This window comes from Carassius carassius, chromosome 8 (genome assembly GCF_963082965.1).
Source record: "Carassius carassius chromosome 8, fCarCar2.1, whole genome shotgun sequence".
Classification (NCBI taxonomy): Eukaryota; Metazoa; Chordata; class Actinopteri; order Cypriniformes; family Cyprinidae; genus Carassius; species Carassius carassius.
In genome coordinates this window covers 22,852,797-22,873,086 of record NC_081762.1, presented here as the reverse complement: position 1 = coordinate 22,873,086, position 20,290 = coordinate 22,852,797, and the positions used below count along the sequence as shown (strand labels likewise).

The following is a 20,290-nucleotide window of genomic DNA, read 5'->3' as shown; positions in this document are numbered from 1 at the left end:
TCCTGCGGTGTTGTCGCGTCTGCAGGCGTGTGTGGGGTATACTGGTGCGGACCGCTCGCGTTCATCATCATCGGAGAGACACACGGACACAATGAGAGGACAGAAGCTGCATTGATAACCAGTCTACTACTGAAGCGGCACTGATGTGGAGCTGGTGTTTGAAGAGCAGGCCGGGGATGCAGTGAGAATCGATTGGCACTGTGATAAATGCATCTGAATCTGCAGTAGGGCATTAGTGAGGTATTGTCTTAAGATTTCAGTTTCTGTCCTTACGATGGATTTCCCTTTCGACCTGAATGCGCTGTTCCCCGAGAGAATTACCGTGCTGGATAACAACTTGAGTGCAGCTCGGATAGTGCATGGGAGGTAATGTGTGTTTTAATGTGTGCGGGGAGAGACATGGGTGGGATCTGTTCGCAGCATGCACTGCTTTTGTCTTGAAACGGTGGTTGACACGGGTGTGCATTGGACATATACTGCTACCAGTGGGGATTTAGGATGTTCTTTTATTAGGATAAATGTGGCATTTGTTCCGGGTCATCTTTCTTTCCTGTAATGATAAGCCTATTTCTGTATGGAGAGCTTGACGTCAGAGGATGCAAATGCGGCCCTGAGTAAAAAAAAAAACAAATCTGACATGAGTCTGTTTAAATCTGACTTGGGTTTAATCTGAACCGTGCTGATTCTGCAAGACAGCAGCAGACTTTTTTGATTAAACTAGAAGAAATCACATCATGCGATAGATAGATAGATAGATTATAATAAAGGCTTTTCTAATAGATTCGTTTTTTAATGGATAAGCATGTATTTTTATTTTAGTATGAAGAATTTTCATAAAAATAATACAGTAAAATATTATAATAATACATTTTATTCGTAAAGTACATTTCTTATACTTGAAGTGCTACAATAAAGGATATATAAATAACAATAATAGTTAAAAACTTTACTGAAAAAATGTGTTTAAGCAGTTTCTGTAAGCACTTCAGTGCTGGATCATTTCTAATGAAAGCAGGTAATGAATTCCATATTTTCAGAGCAATGCAAGAAAAGCCATGATTAACACAAAGGAATTTGTGGGGATTTTATGGCATACATAACCAACGTTGTATGCTGCATCATACAGTACAACAATTATAGATTTGACATTAATTTTAAAATTCGCCAAAATATTTTTTATATAACCAGCAGTTTTTAGTCTTTAACTGCATCCCAAATGACACTCCTGCAGTCTGCACTTATGCACTATGTACTCAGCCATGTAGTGTGTATGCATTTTATAAGATTATCTTATTATTAATAATTGTAGTAATTAAAACTGCTACAGTTGAGTGCATGAAGTGTCCAGCATTCCACACTTTTTTTTTTTTTTTTGGTTAAGTGCATCATCCGGGTATATAAAGTTCACTTTTTCTTTTCTGAATTTTCAGTGTGAATGCACTACTTGCACTCTTTATACTAAAAGGTCATATAATAGTGCATAAGTATGCAATTTAGGACACACCTTTTGTGTGTTAACCGAGGTTATATATGCTTATTTGTTGCTAAACGTTGACAAAATCCACTGCAGATGTACACATTTAAAGTTAAAAATATTTATTCTAATGCCATCAGATGGTGTTTAGCACAGTGTCTCCCAACCTTTTGGACTCCAAGGCTCTCTTTTGTTCTAGACAATATTCAAAGGCCCTCGTATCTTAGCTGGTCTCTCATGTATAAACTAAATCAAATTAAATGAAAGAAAAAATATGCATATGTCAATTTAATGTTGTACCTATTTTTTATTTGTGTATGTGTGTGTTTTAACATTTCAATAGAGATTATATTAATATAACTACTTACTGGCCCCCTGGGAGATGCCCCCTAGTGGAGGACCATTGCTCTACCTACCCATTGGAACAAACCATGATTCACAACTCTGATGTAATGATATAATGGCAGCCTCTTGTATAGCCTCACAGCTATATATGATTCAGACTTGTCATTCAAAACAGTTATGCTTTGTACATGTGTATGCATGCGTTATGACTTGCATAACTGGAATCATAAATGCTGTGTGAGATTCCTAACATACCTGCTTTTTGTTCTCCAGACCAGATCCTCTTCTTCAGATCAGCACAGTTATAGATGAGCTGGGCAAAGCCTCCTCTAAGGTGATAATGACTGTCTTTTTGAGCTTGCAGATGTCATTCAGTGTCAGCTTCAGCCTGTCATCATGTCATGTGTGTGTGTGTGTGTATCTCCTCAGGCCCAGCAGCTGCCTGCTCCTATAACCAGTGCAGCGAAGCTCCAGGCCAACAAACACCATCTCTACCTCCTGAAAGATGGAGAACAGAACGGGTTCGCTCTCTCTCTCTAGCCCTCTCTAAGCCTATGCTTCAGATTTAATCTATTTACACATCAATACAGCTGACCTCTCTCCTTCCTGTTTTTCCATTTCATATAAACACATCCTCGTCTGATGTTAATAACAGTCTTTGACTCCCTCTTCCTGTCTTTCGCTTCACCAGCGGGAGGGGTGTTATCGTTGGATTTCTGAAGGTTGGCTACAAGAAGCTCTTTTTACTTGTAAGTGTTTGCTCATTATTGAGTTGGTAAATTCAATCTTTTTAAATGTGATGCTTTAATGATTTACAGTATGTTGTAATTGCATCCAGGACCAACGGGGGGCGCATTTGGAGACCGAGCCTTTATGTGTGCTGGATTTCTATGTGACTGAGACACTGCAGAGACATGGATACGGGCTCGAGCTCTTTGACTTCATGCTGAAAGTGAGTATCTGTCGGCAGCCTGATTTAGTTGGCAGGAAAATCCTGTCATTTATTTACCCTGATTTAAGTCCAAACCATCTGACTTTCTTGCTTGTATGGAACACAAAAGGAGATGTTTCAAAGAGTGTTCAAGCTGCTCTTTTCCATGCAACAAAAACAATCAAGGACAAGGTCAATATAATTCATTCACTTTATTCAAAGTCTGAAGATTAGAAACTGAAATGAATTCTTTATTCCCAAACCATTTTCCCCTTCATCGTAGCTTTTAAAACTTATTTGCAAGTGCACATATATTTAGACTTGCCCCATCAAGACCAGGTTTGACGTTAATGATGCTAAACAGCATTGGTTTTTATGCGTTTAAACCTTGCTGGATGCTAAATGGGAAGGTTGAGTTGAAAAGTGAAACTACGTTTTGTGCAGTGAAACTTTTGTTAAAATACTTGCATTTTATTCAGATTTCTGTTGAATAACTTACATTTAAAATGTGAATATCTTAAAGCTTGGTGCATTTCTCAGACAAAGCTGTCGTACACATAAAATATAGCTCATTAGTTGTATGGACTGTTTATGCTTTTTTTTTTTTTTAGTTTTTGAAACTTGTTTGGAAAAGAGCAGCATGAACATTTTACCAAATATCTATTTTTGTGATTTCTGGTGGAAAAAACCAACAACTAGCAATTTTTTTATTATGTCCAGTAGAAAAGTATAAAGACCCATTTGTATTTAGGGCTGTGCATTGTGCATGGAATGCGATTTTCATGCGCATCTCATCAGTAAAGACGCTCCTGTAATTAGAAGTTTATCTCCAGCACGTGCGTTCGGATCAGGGTTGCCAGGTTTTCACAACAAATCCTGCCCAGTTGCTTCTCAAAACTAGTCCAAAACTAGCCCAAGCGCGTTTCCAGGAGGTTCCCCAATAAAAATTGCTTCCCGGGGTTAAAATATACGTTTTTTGGCAGAGATGCCTTGGTAAAATTTGCATTTTAAGGGCAAAAATATCACATTATTGGTTATTGGGGTCGCTTCAACCTGCAGACATGAAAAACAACCACAGACTTGGCAACACTTGTTGGCATTTACTACACAGAGCCGTAATTCACTGACAATCTACACAAAATCGATTTTAAAATCGCAGATGATTCTTTGTCGATTTTGTGTTAATTGTCGGTGGGCTACGGCTCTGTGTAGTATCTGCCGCTCCACCTGAACCAGTGTTGCCAAGTTTGTGGTTGTTTTTCATCTCTGCGGGTTGAAGCAACCCCAATACCAATAACGTTATATTTAGTGCCTAAAATGCTAATTTTACCAAGACAACCCTTCCAAAAAACGTATATTTTAACCCCGGGAAGCAATTTTTATCGGGGAACCTCTTGGAAACGAGCTTGGGCTAGTTTTTGACTAGTTTTGAGAAGCAACTTGGCAGGATTTGTTGTGAAAACCTGGCAACCCTGATCTGAACGCACGTGCTGGAGATAAACTTCTAATTACAGGAGCGTCTTTACTGACGAGATGCGCATGAAAATCGCATTCCATTTTTTTGCACAGCCCTATTTGTATTTGCTACTAAAGAGTCCTGTTTGTATTTTGTGACTCATGTTTTCCTGTCCTTATCATATTCTCTGATTGAGCAGCACAAACAGGTGGAGCCTGAACAGATGGCGTACGATAGACCTTCTCCTAAATTCCTGTCATTTCTAGAAAAGCACTGTGATCTCAAGAACAGTGTGCCTCAGGTATGAAAGAGAAAGCACTGCAATCACGGCCAATCAGAGCATGTTTTGATGTTACTGTATGTGGAGAGAGATTTTGGAGCAGTGAGGTTTTAATTCCTGTACAGATAATTTATACCATAGTGTTTTCCTCGAACAGTTAGGTGTGTATATGACTGTTGCAAAACTTGACTGTTATGATGTAATTCTTTCATTTCTTGCCCTGTCACACTTGTTCTTCTCAGGTGAATAACTTTGTGGTGTTCAGTGGATTCTTCCAGAGTAGATCAGGTAATGCCTGAATGCATCACTGTTCTTCCGTGCTCTTATGTGGGTTTGGAATGTTGTTCTGGATCTGTGCCAGGGTTCAATGCCTTATTCTCAGCACAACAACCTCCCATTCTCCTAATTACAGTACGTGCGAGGCAGCACTGTATTGAAATTCCTCCTCTTTTTATTCTTCTTTTCTTCCTCAAATTTCTGAAGGTAATTCAACTCGAAACTCTTAACAAACTGTTAATTCAAGCTACACCTGACAGTGACAAGGAAATACCTGCTATAAATATATATATATATATTATAACTGTATTTTTAATTATTTTAATCCTTGCTGTTATTGTATTTTAATAAATATTCAAAATCATTTTCATTAATTGAAATAAAATATCAATATTAGATGAAATACCTAAAAGTTGACGTCAATTTTGAAGCACAAAATTAAAACTAAAACGAAATTAAATGTAAAAAAATAAAAATAATTATTCGAATTAATATTAATTAATAAATTCACAAATCATGAAATAAAATATAAAAAAAAAAACTAATAAAATGTCAAAAGTGCAAACAATTACCGGTACTAAATCTTCAAACTTTAAATTATAAAAATATAAGCTAAAATATAAATTATGCTATAATAGAGTACAATAATACTAAAAAGTAATTCTTTAAACTGCATTATTTTACAGTAGTTGTACAACTTGTCTTAGTCTCTCTGTAACACTGCAACTGTCACAAAAATATCATAGCATAGTTATTGTTATTTTTATCTTAAAGGGTTAGTTCTTGTGTAACTTGTCTAACTTGTGTTTTACTTGCTCTCGAAGCATCCTAGGTGTATATTTCTCCTTTCAGACGAATCCAGACGGAGTTATATTAAAAATTGTCCTGTCTATTCCAAGCTCTATGATTGCAGTCAGCAGGTGTTGCAGTTGAACAGTCCACAAGTCGTCAAATAAAGCTCGCGCATTCATAATAAACGTGCCACAGACGGCTCCAGGGGATAAAATGAAGCCTCCTGCAGCGAATCCATGTCTTTAAGAAAAATATCCATATTTCAAATGTGATAAACCCTTTTCTCTCAAAGATTTTTCAAAGAGTTGATAAGGATCACAAGTTCACTTGCATAATCAGGGTTAGGCTATCTTTCTTACTATTAAACAAGAACGTCATGTTCCTAGTATAGTTATCAGCCGGCTGGTGAGTAACTTTAGAATGAAATTTAATGCAGAAAAAAATCCAGTACCTTGAAGTTTCTCTAATTTTTTTAATAATATTCTTTTGCTGCCTTGCAAAAAAAGGGGACATTTTAGCAGATTGCACAATTATTTGAAGAAAAGTCTTTCTTAGTTGTGCTTGTCCATAATGCTCACAGCTGTCTTTTTTGGTTCTATTATTGTTTAATATTTCCAGTGCTGCTTTATTCCAACCAAGTGTATTTTCTAATCTAAACCCTCATCATATTATTCATTTACATTCTTGCATTTTGCAGACTTTTATCCAAAGCAACAGTGCATTTAAGCTATAAATTTTTTTTTACCTATATTATATTACATTACATTACATTGCATTGCATTATATTATATTATATTATATTATATTATATTATATTATATTATATTATATTATATTATATTATATTATATTATATTATATTATATTATATTATATTATATTATATTATATTATATTATATTATATTATATTATATTATAATCTTTGTGCCTCGCAAAAACATTTCCAGTGCATTTATTTATGTTTATATATATGACTCACCGAGCCCAGATCTGAGCTGTTTATAGTTGGTAACTGCCATAGACTGAGTTTAACATGCAAGCAACTCAATACATCTATTGTTCAAGTGCTTTTGTCTCATGAAATCCACCCAGGAACACCTCCCTCCCCTTCAACGGATCAGGGGATGTACGGATTTTTGTAAGGACATTAAATATCTTTTGTTCTCTTCCCCTATCCCACCGTCACCCAGCTTTCACCTTACTTATCACTCCCTTATTGGATATTCATGGTTTAGGAGAGAGTCCACTCACTATAGACTCTTCCTTTGCACTCATAACCTCTGCCCACATCAATCAGTCCCAACAAATTGCTTACAAATTCACTTCCTTACAAGATCCCTTGCTGTTCCCCTATAAAATCCCATTATAGATAAGTGCTATATGTTTTGCCAAAGTGCAGTGGAATGGTAATCGATATATGCATTATGGCCATGGATATCTATGGATATGAATATGTGTGAAGAGTGCAGTGTACCGTTTAACTGCTTGCTGTACTCCAGACTTATTCTCAGTCATACCAGTTGTTTCTTTTGGCTCTTTCTGACCCTTACAGCGGTCCAGTTGAGAAAAGTCCTGCCAAAAAAGCCAGAGGGAGAGATCAAACCATATTCACTAATGGAAAGAGAAGGTGGGCTACTCATAGTCTCCGTGTCGTATATTCAACAAATTGGTACAATAGAGACACTAGTAGCTGACATTTACACCAACTAGCTGAATACTGACGTCATCCAGCCACTGGAATAAATAGTTTTAGCTAGAAACAGGCCTCCCTTTATTCATTAAATGTCTTGATTTGGTCCACCAGTTACTTTAGAGCTCTTAGGAAAGAGCTTTTTTCAGTGATCACAGGCATTTTGCAAAGAACAAGTACTCTCACCCCTAGTTTAGACATATTAGGGTTGTTATCTGGGGACTGTGAGTATCTAAATCCATGTATCAATTCAGTCAACAAGCATCTAGGTGTCAAGAAGGAACAAAATAAATCTGTTTTTATTCAGAGCCGGTGTTATTCTTTAAAATACAGGAATGGAATGACATTTTACAAGCGGACAAAATATTGTTCCAAATTATGCTCTATTCAGTATTCACTATTAAATCTACAGTGTGAAACAGAATAGACATACGACTAGTGTAGTCCGATACTAAACCTATTTATGAGCAAGGTCTTTTTAGTGATTCAAAAGTATATAGTAGGTTTAGTCTAAAAATGATTAGAAGCAATCAGTTCTTTTTAGTGAGGTAAAAGCAGGGGAAAAAATCCTGAACTAATGATTCTTATTAGTCAGTTCTTTATAGTGATTCAAAACCAAAAAGGACAACTGGTGTAGTCTAATTGTCTAATAAATAATTCTGAAGAATTGATTATTTTTAGTGAGTTAATCTAGTGTAATCAGATTCCTGAACACATGTCTATATTCTTGAATGAATGACTCTTATGAATCATCAACATATGGTTCAACCAGTGTAATCTGACTCCTGAACGAATAACTCTAGTTACATTTAGCCAATCAAAAACATACAACACAACCAGTGTAGTCCAATTCCTCAACAAATGACTCTAATCAAACAATTCTTTATTAGTGAATCAAGAACAATCAGCACAACCAGTGTAGTCCGATTCCTGAACGAATGGATCTAATCAGTTAGTTCTTTATAGTGAATCAAAAACATAAAGCACAACGAGTATAGTCTGATTCCTGAATGAATGGATCTAATCAAACGGTTCGGTAGCACTTTATTTTACAGTCCTGTTCCTCATGTACATACTATGTACTTATTATAGTAATTACAATAACTATGTAATAACTAGGTACTAACCCTGAACCTACCCCTAAACCTAACCCTACCCCATGTAGTTACCTTGTATTACCAGAACTTTCTTAGATAAATACACTGTAAGTACACTATAAGTACATGTACCTACACGTACTGTAAAATAAAGTGCAACCAACGGTTCTTTATAGTGGATCAAAAACATAAAGCACAACGAGTATAGTCCGATTCCTGAACGAATGGATCTAATCAAACAGTTCTTAAAGTGAATCAAAAACATACAGCACAACCAGTGTAGTCTTATTCCTGAACAAATGACTGTAATGAGCCAGTAATTTATAGTGAGGCAATGGAATTGCATTTAACTTTTTCACATAGCTCTTCTTTAAAAGTACTAAAAGAATCATAAATGCAACTGTTAAGGAATCAGTAAGAGGAGTCACTTCCTCTCTTCCGTAGTGGTTCGGGAGGAACAGAGGGTTCTCCCCTGGCCGTTCGTACGCCCCGTGGGTCCCCCCCACTCTCCCCCTCTGCTTCCCTCATCTCCGCAATCCCGTTCGCTCAGTGTGGGATCCTCCCCCAGCCGGGCCCCACTCCGCCCCGCCGCGGCCCCCGGGACCCCCTCCTCCCAGCTCAACGACAGCTGCAGGGCAAAACGCACCAGGTACATCTCAACCACACCTCACAGCCAGTTACAGCATACCTCAGTCTAAATCAGCATTTGCTTGCAAATATTTACACTGCTTCCTCTTCGCTTTTTCCATCTGGGGCTGATTTTGGCGACTGAGAGCATTTGCTCTGTGGGAATGAAAGTGAAGAGACACTAAGGTCATTAATGTTCATGAAGAACCACTTCCTGTGTTAGAGGAATGCATGGTTTGCTTGGTGGCAGGAATGTGAATTCAGCTCATTAGTGCATCGTTATTGTATCACTGTGTACTGCATCAAGGACAGATACGCGGCCTGTTTATTCTTCTAACACGTAAGCAGCCTTGACCACTTTATTTTGGAGAAGCTCTAAACATTTCTCCTCCTCTCTCTCTCTCCTCCTTTCATCTCTGATTATGACATGCTCGTTTTATGCATTGACTTCCCCAATTATTTCATGCTCCTTTTGTTGTCGAAACCTTCACTTTATTTGATGAGTTTCAACTTTTTGTTTTTCTTTTAAACACATGCTTTTCTCTCTTTTTCTCATTCTCTCATTCCACGCCAGCTCTCTAAATAGATCTAGGCTCAGCTTTCATTGACCCTCAGTCTTTAACGTCATTGTCTTAAACTTCTTAGCAAGTTCAAATTAAAGGAGTAGTTCACACAGAATTGAAAATTTGCTGAAAGTTTACTCACCCTCAGGTCATCCAAGATGTAGATGAGATTGTTTCTTCATGGGAACAGATTTGGAGAATTACATCACTTGGTCACCAGTGGATCCTCTGCAGTGAATGGGTGCCGTCAGAATGAGAGTCCAAAATAAAAACATACACAAATAGTTCACACAACTTTACATTGTGTAAGGGGAAAAGATATGTGTTTGTAAGGAACCAAGCCTGGGGGCAATTTAATATTATAGTCTTGTCCTTATTAGTAAAAATATATCAGTTGTATTATTAATTAGTGCACCTATATTTGTTTCCAGTATCAAAATATGGTGTATTTCAAGTAGTCTGAGTAATGAAGGAAAATGTATAAAATGTACAATGAAGTTGCCCCCGGTCTCCCCTACTCTCAATATGGGATTACATAATATTCATGTTTTATCAGCTGTTTGGACTCTCATTCTGACGGCACCCATTCACTGCAAAGGATCCACTGGTGAGCAAGTGATGCAATGCTACATTTCTCCAAATCTGTTCAGATGAAGAAACAAATTCATCTCTATTTTAGTTGGCCTGGGGTTGAGGAATTTTCAGCAAATTTTTATTGTTAGATGAACTATTCCTTTGAAAAGATAGTTCATCTAAACATCAAACTAATGTCATTCTTTGCTTACCTTTTGTTATTTTTTCTGTGAAACTCAAAAGAAGAATTCTGAAGAATCATCAAAAGATTCTGTAGAATTTTTGTGTTTCACAGATAAATAACTGTGAGTGGAAAACGTACTCGGTTACTAACGTAACCTCGGTTCCCTGAGATGAGGGAACGAGTACTGCGTAAGCTAGCTTACGCTATGGGAAAAGGTCCCCTTTTCTCGAGAATATGAAGCCAAAAATTATCCTTAATTTTTAAATAATGTAAAACGCAGTGCTGCAGCACAGCAGACCCAAGCGAAGCGGCTCGCGTGCTTATTGGCTGTGCTGCGGCAACTGCAGCAACCTATGGTGAGGCGGCGGAGAGTAACGAACCAATGGGGGCGCTTCACGCCCATTGGACGTCAGAGCGCGCCAAAATAGGCGTGGCTGGAACTATATAAGCCACCGCTTCACCATAGGGATCAGGTTTTAAATCGACTGAAGCGATCACCCGGTCCGAGCACATAGCACGGCAGGTTACGCAGTACTCGTTCCCTCATCTCAGGGAACCGAGGTTACGTTAGTAACCGAGTACGTTCCCTTTCGAGAGTACTCTCGTACTGCGTAAGCTAGCTTACGCTATGGGAACACAATGTAAAACGCCGTGCGTGCTCGGGAACTTCGACCTGTCACAGCCCGAGGCGAGAGCTCGGGGCTTTATAGCAGGAGAAATCCCAGTCCCAACAGCCAACCTTAGTGAGCTTTATATAGGGAACGAAAAAAGGGGGCGTGATAAGGCTTAGCACGTCTATATAGAAAGTACCCTGGCCTGCAGGGCAGGGACTTGCAGATTATAGAATCTAATAAATGTGGACGGAGAGGCCCAGCCTGCCGCCGCACAGATATCATCCAGTGGTATCCCGCAGGACCACGCCCATGACGAGGCCATGCCTCGGGTGGAATGGGCTCTGATGCCGAACGGGCAGTGAAGGCCCTTAGATTTGTAAGCCAGCGAGATAGTGTCTACTATCCATCGCGATAGGCTTTGCTTCGTGGTGGCGAGACCTCGGGTGCGCCCACCAAAGCATATGAAGAGCTGGTCCGACCTCCTGAATAAGGCGGAGCGGGCAATATAGGTTTTAAGAGCCCTGATGGGGCAGATGAAGCTCGCGTTGCTTTCGTCGCTTTGCGAGGAAAGGGCTGACAGCGAGATGACCTGCGCTCTGAACGGTGTTGAGAGCACCTTGGGGACATAGCCGTGTCTTGGTCTGAGAATGACTCTGGAGTCATTAGGCCCAAACTCGAGACAGTCAGCGCTAACAGATAGCGCATGTAAATCCCCCACTCGCTTGACTGAGGCCAGAGCCAGTAGAAAAGCGGTTTTGAACGAAAGAAGCTTCATATCGACAGACTGAAGCGGTTCAAAAGGGGGGCCCTTTAAGGCCTCTAGGACCGTAGACAGGTCCCAGGAAGGGATTGAAGGGGGTCGGGGAGGGTTCATCCGACGAGCTCCCTTAAGGAAACGAATGACCAGTTCGTTTTTTCCCAGAGATAGGCCGGCCACCGGAGCATGAGAAGCTGCAATGGCTGCCACATACACTTTGAGCGTAGACAGGGATCTGCCCGCATCTAAACGCTCCTGTAGGAAGGAGAGTATCTCTGTCACGTCACATAAGTGAGGGTCTAGGTTCCGTGTCCCGCACCAGGTGGAGAACACTGACCATTTCTGCGCGTATAGGCGCCTGGTTGAGGGCGCTCTGGCTTCCGTAATGGTCTTTAACACTCCCTCAGGGAGGTTCCCGGGTACCCGTTGAGGGGCCATACATGAAGGGCCCAAAGTTCGGGGTGGGGATGCCAGAGCGCACCCTTCAGCTGCGTGAGGAGATCTTTCCGCAGCGGTATTGGCCATGGGGCTGTACTGGACAGCTGCATCAGCTCGGAGAACCAAGGTTGGGTCGTCCAGAGTGGGGCTACTAGCAGCATAGCACATCTGCTCTTCCTGACCCGATCGATGACCTGCGGTAGCATCGCGACCGGTGGGAAGGCATAAAGCGGGCGTCTGGGCCAATCGAGGGCCAGCGCGTCCCTGCTCTTTGAAAAATATATTGGGCAATGAGCGTTGTCTTCTGAGGCGAAGAGGTCGACCTCTGCCCTGCCGAAGATGCTCCACATCAACTGAACCGTCTGTGGGTGAAGAGACCACTCCCCAGGGGGAACATTCGCCCTGGAAAGCATGTCCGGGCCCCGGTTCAGGATGCCAGGTACATGCGCTGCCTTTAGCGAGCGCAGATTGTAATGTGCCCATGTCAGAAGACGTTCGGTCAGGGTGTGCAAGGTTTCTGACCTGACACCACCCTGGCGATTTATGTAGGCCACCACTGACATGCTGTCTGATCTGACCAGAACGTGGTGGCCCTTTAAAAATGGGAGGAAAGCTTTCAGGGATAGTTCGACCGCTATCATCTCCAGATAGTTTATGTGTAACAGTCGCTCCGGGCTCGACCAGAGGCCGGAGGCAGACCTGCCCTCGTACAGGGCGCCCCAACCGAGGTTGGATGCATCTGTCGAGACTACTTTCCATTTCGAGACAGCGCCCGTGCTTACGCCTAACTGATACCAGTTGGCTATTTTCCAAGGGGCCAGAGCTGTGATGCAGCCGTGGGTCACCCTGATGCGCGCGCGGCCGGAAATCCAGGCGCGCGCTGGAACACGGTCTCTCAGCCAGCGCTGTAGTGGGCGCATGCGCAGCAGGCCCAGTTTGAGAACCGCAGAGGCTGATGCCATCAGACCTAGCATTTCCTGAAATCGTTTGAGCGGGTAAAGAGACCCGGCTTTGAACGACACGGCTAAATGCTGAATAGTGAGAGCGCGCTGTGACGTCAGACGCGCTGTACATGTCACAGAGTCTATGTCTATCCCCAAAAAGGAAATCCTCTGGCTGGGAGACAGAGCGCTCTTGACAGTGTTGATCGTGAGACCCAGGCATTCTAAATGGCTGAGGATCCAGGATCTGTGTGTCGTCAGTAGTTCCTCGGAAAGGGCTAAAACTAGCCAGTCGTCGAGGTAGTTCAATACTCGCACTCCCCGCATTCTCAGGGGTGCGAGAGCGGCATCCATGCACCGTGTAAACGTACAGGGCGCTACGGAGAGGCCGAATGGAAGAACCATGTACTGATAAGTCTGCCCCTCGAAGGCGAATCTCAAGAATGGCCTGTGATGGGGTGCTATTTGAATGTGAAAGTAAGCGTCTTTCAGATCCACTGAGAAAAACCAATCCCTCGGGCGAATTTGCGCGAGTATTTGTTTGGTAGTTAACATTTTGAACGATCGCGTCATAAGCGCTTTGTTCAAACGTCTGAGATCTAGGATGGGTCTGAGACCGCCATCCTTTTTTGGTACGAGGAAGTAGCGGCTGTAAAAGCCTGACTCGCGCTGCGCAGGGGGGACAGTTTCTATCGCCCCTTTTGCAAGAAGGTTTATCAGTTCGGCGCGAAGGACGTGTGTCATTTCGCTTTTCACTTTCGTTTCGACCACGGCGCGAAAGCGCGGCGGTCTGCGAGCGAACTGGAGCGAGTAACCTCGTTTTATTATATTCAAAACCCAATTCGATATGCCGGGGATGGCCTGCCATGCAGCGGCTCGTGCGGCTATGGGTTGAATGTGATTCGGGCACTGGCCGCCTGTTATGAGGGGACCAGTAGCTCGAGTATGCTGTGCTTGTGACACTGTGGTGACAGCGCTTATTTGTAGGGTTGCGCACTAAGAAGTGGGCACGCGCGCTACATTTAGAGCACCTCCGGCGCGAGCGGGAAGGTGGGCATGAAAGGAGACCCGAGTGAGTCTTTGTGACACTTGGGGGAGTGTGTATACATGCAGGGGTGCGTACTGTGTAGTGGGCACACTGCCTACATAGAAAAAGCTCTTTTTGTGCTTTATTGAGGTCGCCGTGAAAACGGCGTTTGTGTGCAGGCGTGCGTGCATTGTAACAGGCTCGTTTACTGCAGTATAGACATCTCCAACCGCCTTTAGTGAGGGGATTGGAGGAAGCATGTGAGGTTTCTTGTGTGGTGTTCCGGCCGCAGCGGGACTTAACCACGGTCTTTTCAGCCCGAAGGTCAGGAGGGCTTCGGAGGCTCGGGGTTCAGCACAATCCTGGGCCGAGGTCCCCGTCTCTCTGGTGGTTTGCGGCTCGTAGAGCGAGAGCGGTGCTGGGTTTTGGTCGCTGGGCAAAACTGTAAGTCTGGCTGCGATGGCTTCGAGGTCTGAGGGGGCGGCGCATTTCTACGGCGTCCCGCAGCAGAGCTAGAGCGTTTCGGCAGGAAGTGTCTCATTGCCTGTGACGTTTTCTGAGCCTCAGTGAAGCGTTCAGCGAAACCCTTAACCGACTGGCCAAAGAGGCCGGAAGGCGAGATAGGAGAGTCGAGAAAGGCGGATTTGTCGGCGTCTTTCATCTCCGTGAGCGTGAGCCAGAGGTGTCGCTCTAAAACAGCGAGGCTTGCCATGCTTCGGCCGATCGCTTGTGCTGTGGTCTTTGTCGCACGCAGGGCTAGATCAGTAGCGCTGCGGAGATCTTTAAAGTCATAGGTATCTGGGGCAGACTCGTCCAGGTTACGGAGAAGTCTGGCCTGAAAAACCTGCAGCACAGCCATGGTGTGTAGAGCCGAAGCAGCTTGACCAGCGGAGGTGTAAGCTCGGCCAGCGAGAGCTGAGGTGGTGCGGCACGGCTTGGATGGATGCACAGGCTTCGACCGCCATCCAGCGGCTGAGGGCGGGCAGAGGTGTGCAGCAATAGCCTCCTCGAGAGGGGGGAGGCTCTCGTAACCGTGGTCTCGGGCGCCGTCGACAGAGGAGAGCGCTGACGAGACAGAAGTCTTCAAGCGTGCGGAGAATGGGGCTTTCCACGACTTCGTGAGTTCATTGTGAACTTCCGGGAAGAAGGGGGCGTTTCTTTGTGGAGGGGCCGAAGGGCGCCCCTGCAGGAACCATTCATCCAGCCTGCTTTTAGCGGGCTCGTCTGGAGGAGACCAGTCGAGCTGAAGGTCGCTGACAGCCCTTGTAAGCACGCGAGTAAGCTCCGCGTCGATATCGGCGCGTTGTCCGGTGCAGCTGGGTGCTGTAGAGGGGGGGGGTCCGCAATGGAGCCCGACCATTCCTCACTACTGGACGCGGCGAGAGAAAGGCTGTCGTGTCTGTCCTCTTCCGCCTCAGGCGCTCTGAAGGAGAAGGGGGCGCTGGTGAGCAGGGACTGGCGCTGCTCGTCCACGAAGAGGACAGGCGAAGGAGAGAGAGCGGGCGAGGCACGCGGGGAGTGTTCCGGCGTGAGCTCGCGTGTAGCAGTATGCTCAGGCATTCTCTGATCGCGGCGTTTCTTACGCGGCACTTGAGAGAGAAAAGGCGGAGCGGGTGGAGCATCGTGGCTGGTTTGAGCTAATCGAGCCCGCAGGGTCGATATAGCCATGTCGTCGCACTCAGGGCAGCCGCCCTTGAAGAGTGCGCTCTCAGCATGCTCGCGGCCCAGGCAGGAGACACAGATGATGTGGCGGTCCTCGCTGGGCAGAGGGCCTCGGCAGGAAGCGCAGGCCCGAGGCATTTGAAACAACGCCTCGAATTCTGGAGGAAAAAAGTGTGATGCAGCGGCAAACACACTAGCTTTGAAAAGGATATAGTCACGCCGGATGGCGCAGCAGGAAGCGAGTGCTGAAGGCGGCGTCGAGATGACGCACGAGCCGGCGTCCTCAGATCTGCGTTGCAGTGCTATCCCGCTGAGAGGCTTTTCGACGGCGTGTAGAGGCTTCTCCGGAGAAGACAGCGAAGTGCAGGTGAGATCGCTGAAGGAGATGAAATCTGATCCCTATGGTGAAGCGGTGGCTTATATAGTTCCAGCCACGCCTATTTTGGCGCGCTCTGACGTCCAATGGGCGCGAAGCGCCCCCATTGGTTCGTTACTCTCCGCCGCCTCACCATAGGTTGCTGCAGTTGCCGCAGCACAGCCAATAAGCGCGCGAGCCGCTTCGCTTGGGTCTGCTGTGCTGCAGCACTGCGTTTTACATTATTTAAAAATTAAGGATAATTTTTGGCTTCATATTCTCGAGAAAAGGGGACCTTTTCCCATAGCGTAAGCTAGCTTACGCAGTACGAGAGTACTCTCGAAAGGGAACAGCTTGACGATAAATTCATGACACATTTTTTTATTGTTTGACTGAACTAAGCCTTTATTATTTTGCTTTCTGCCTTGTGAGTGTATGAAAGATCAGATTTCCTGTAAAATGATTTGATAATACAATTTTCTGTACCTTTTCCAATAAGAGTGTTTTAGAAGATAGAACTGAGTTTTTACTGGTCAGTTTACTATAGTGCAAACCCTCAACTGTCAAGCATTCTCTGTCTTGAGCAGCAAGTAATAAAAGTTACAGTTGAAAAAATTCTAGGTATTCTTTAATCACTTGTCAATTAATTCATTTGTCAGGTGCACCTCAGGACCTTGGTTTCGGTCCAGATTTTTATCTTGAGAAATACACACAAATTGTAAAAGTAGACTTAAAAAAAGGTAAAAGATTGCAATAAAACAGTAATATTATGATAAACTGTATCATTACAGTTTAAAGTAACTGTTTTCTATTTTAATATATTCTCAAATGTAATTTATTTTTGGACGCTAAGCTGAATTTTCACTTTGATGAATGAGAAGTAAAAAAAAAAAAGAGCATTTATTTGAAATAGAAATATTTTGTAAGACTATAAGTTTATTTCCACTTTTAATCAACATGTTTCCTTGCTTAATTAATGGCTTTTCTTTCTTTAAAAAATATCTTTCTGAAAATAAAATGATCGCAAGTGGTGTCCCCAAAAAGGTAAAAAATAAAAAATTGCTTAGTTAATTATATAACTATATATACTATATACTGTGTGTGTGTGTGTGTGTGTGTATATATATATATATATATATATATATATATATATATATATATATATATATATATATATATATATATATATATATATATATATATATATTAAGCATTTTGCAAAAATAAAGTTTGTATGGTTAAAAATTCTAAACCAGTCGATCCCATGTGAAACATGAAGAAGTATCTGCATACTTTGTGGTAGTCAGACACTATACTGTAGTTAAAATGATGAACTAACTCTTCCAGAAACCTTTCTGAGCTACATGTGCCCCTAAAATGCCAATTATATCAGTTTAAAGCTTAAAATACAAAATGGCTCCGAATAAATGGTTGTGAGAAAAGCTTGTGGATCAAGTTGACTCTTGTTTTGATATTTTAAGACCTAAAATATCAGCCACTACATTTGACTGCAACTCTAATGTCCGAAAGAAAGCCAGGCATTAAGTTGCAACATTACACCATATTAGTCTTTTCTTGAGTCTAAGAATCCACCGTCATGTTACACAATCATTGCCTGTGTCCTATTTCACTGGAATTTGTTTTCATACAATGTTGGGTTTTGAATTTGCGTTTGAGGTTATGTTTAATTCCCTTTTTATTTGTGCTTTTTTTCTGTCACATTTATTTTTTATTGTTCATTTTTTCTTTCATTTATTTCTCCTTGTTCCCTCCCTTCTTCTCGGCCCTCTATCCCATACCTCTATTGCTGTTGTTCGTCCATTTCCTCATATCCTGTAGCCATCAGGGTCTGGTTGCCAGGAGCAGCCTCTACAGTCGCCATATCAACAGCCGAGACCTCGGGCAATTATTGGTGGAACAGCAGAACCCCTTGAAGCTTCCAGGTAATGCAGTGTTTGAACTGCAATCAACCATTTACCACTGCGCACCATGAAGCGTTATGATGGTCCACAGGAAACCACATTAGTAAACCATTAGTAGCTGTGGTGTGTGCTTCCTCAGGGCTGAAAGCAGAGCTCTGTGAGCGAGTGTGTGACACAGGGGCAAACGCAGATGCAGAGGAACACAAACACACTTCAGAAAGGTCGGGCTTTTCTTGCATAACCTTTGTGAGAGTCACTTTCACCTGGTGCTGCTTGCTGTATTATTTACATGTGAATACTGAAGAAAACACCAGGGATTGAGAGCGAGGTAATGACTAGGTCTCCACAGAATCCACAACTGCAGAATTCCACAGAAACCACTGGCGATTTCTGCTGAATTTGTTTGTTAATGAGGTTTGCCAAGCCAAGCATCACTTTTATGATAGCTCACACTGAGGGTTAGGATTTGAGCAAACCATTAACCCGGAGCATGCAAATTTGCTGCATAATTCACCCCATACTGTCATGCTCATTAATGGTTTTTTTTGAAAGACAAAAATCCTAAAGATCTCTGACCAAGTTTTGTGAAAAAGAAGTGCATTTAATTGTATTGAATACGCACTTGTTATGTACGTCAGATCTAGAGGTATATCTTTTAATGTAATTGTACTTGCAGATAATATTAATTAAATAAAATGCCACTTAAGTACACTTAAAGAGAGCTCACTTTCATGACAAGGTTTCTTAGCACACTTAAGTACACTTTTTAAAAGAATTGCACTTTGTTATTGTCCAATTTAAAGTTTTACTTTTAAAGTATGTTTTACATGATTACTTACACTGAACAAAATGATAGACGCAACACTTTTGTTTTTGCCCCTTTTTCATGAGTTGAGCTCAAAGATCTAAGACTTTTTCTATGTACACAAAAAGCCTATTTCTGTCAAATATCGTTCACAAATCTGTCTAAATCTGTGTTAGTGAGCAATTCTCCTTTGCCGAGATAATCCATCCAGCTCACAGGTGTGACATATCAAGATGCTGACTAGACTAGAAATAATATGATAATGCTTTCAGCTGCATCTATGAGTCCAGTACTCTCAGATCAGTTTTAACATTATTATATCCAAACCATGTCATTTTGCATTTAATCTTTTACAATAAGTGCAAAATAGAAAATAAAAGAATCACGAAAGTGTGTATGTTCTGTGTGGACCTAGTTATAGGTCAGGAAATACAGTGTGTGCATGTTCCTACTTTATCATTTTCTTTCTTCTGGTTCTGATATAAGTTTGATTTCACTTGCTGCTTTTCTTCTCAGCCTTGGCCTTGTACTTAATTCATCATCTGCTTAATATTCTGCTTCTTTCGCTCCATCTTTCATTGTTTTTCATCTTCTTTTCCAGACCGCATCTTCAAGGCCAGGTTGTGTCCCTTCCGAAAATTGCCGCCACTAAGAAAGATCATGTTCAGGAGCAGACCTCCATAACACCCCTGGACCGCAAAGAAGAGCTGCAGAGCAAAGTGTCACAGAACAGAGCAGAGGACTGGAGGAAAGGTGGAGCGGCTGAGGTGGAGAGGGGCGGAGGGAGAGGCGGATGGTCCTGGACAGTTGGGGAGAGCCGATGTACGGCCCAGTGGGTCCGACAGAAACAAGAGTATCGCAGCACCCGGCCCTGGTGACGGAAGATGGTGGAAGGCATAGTTCACTCAGAAATTAAGTTAATCCTTAATTACTCACTCTCATGTTGTTCCAAACCCATAAGATCTTTGTTCATCTTCAGAACACAAATTATGATATTTCTGATGAAATCCGAGAGCTTTCTGATCCTGCTTGGACAGCAGTGTAATTAACACGATCAAGGCCCAGAAAATGAATAAGGACATTGTTAAAATAGTCCATGTGACATCAGTGCTTCAACCTTAATTTTATGAAGCTACGAGAATACATTATGTGTGTGAAGAAATAAAAGATAATACATTTTCTGATGTAGAACGCGGATGAACTGCACATTGTTTACAAGCAGAAGAATTTGTGAATGCACATTGAAGACTGACACAGAAGAGAAGGAATTGTTGAATAGTCATTTATCATTTCTTTGTGCACAAAAATGTATTCTCGTAGCTTCATAAAATTAAGGATGAACCATTGATGTCATGTGGACTATTTTAACGATGTCCTTACTACATTTCTGGGGCTTGACCGGGGTAATTACATTGCTGTCTATGGATGGTCAGAAAGCTCTCGGATTTCATAAAAAATCTTAATTTTGTGTTCTGAAGA

At 42.4% G+C, this 20,290-nt stretch overlaps 1 protein-coding gene and 1 long non-coding RNA gene across 12 annotated transcripts in view; both read left to right on the top strand.

Annotated features, from left to right (window-relative positions):
- LOC132145572 (uncharacterized) overlaps positions 1-20,290 on the top strand; it is a 229,446-nt gene that overhangs the window by 208,815 nt on the left and 341 nt on the right. The window lies entirely within an intron of this gene.
- Positions 40-20,215, top strand: atat1 (alpha tubulin acetyltransferase 1). 11 transcript variants are annotated; one of them, XR_009434483.1, is made up of 13 exons: positions 40-366; positions 2,093-2,153; positions 2,249-2,340; positions 2,511-2,568; positions 2,658-2,771; positions 4,406-4,507; positions 4,729-4,774; positions 6,649-6,694; positions 7,109-7,183; positions 8,788-8,992; positions 17,924-18,027; positions 18,146-18,227; positions 19,413-19,551. XR_009434483.1 is itself a non-coding variant. In XM_059556670.1 (12 exons), exons 1-12 carry the CDS (start codon positions 275-277, stop codon positions 19,687-19,689), a joined length of 1,308 nt encoding a protein of 435 aa, XP_059412653.1. In that variant the 5' UTR covers positions 40-274; the 3' UTR covers positions 19,690-20,215. The 11 variants fall into 11 exon arrangements, 9 of the variants coding, with proteins under 9 accessions (XP_059412653.1, XP_059412651.1, XP_059412654.1 ...); XR_009434482.1 differs by having other exon boundaries at positions 18,125-18,227; XM_059556670.1 differs by lacking the exon at positions 6,649-6,694 and having other exon boundaries at positions 19,413-20,215.

What these genes read in the sequence shown, in the direction of transcription:
- atat1 (XM_059556668.1), top strand. Translation starts at nt 275, where the DNA reads ATGGATTTCCCTTTCGACCTGAATGCGCTGTTCCCCGAGAGAATTACC. An exon ending in TCAAGAACAGTGTGCCTCAG is followed by an intron (nt 4,508 to 4,728) that starts GTATGAAAGAGA and finishes TGTTCTTCTCAG; the next exon opens with GTGAATAACTTTGTGGTGTT. An exon ending in TTCACTAATGGAAAGAGAAG is followed by an intron (nt 7,184 to 8,787) that starts GTGGGCTACTCA and finishes TCTCTTCCGTAG; the next exon opens with TGGTTCGGGAGGAACAGAGG.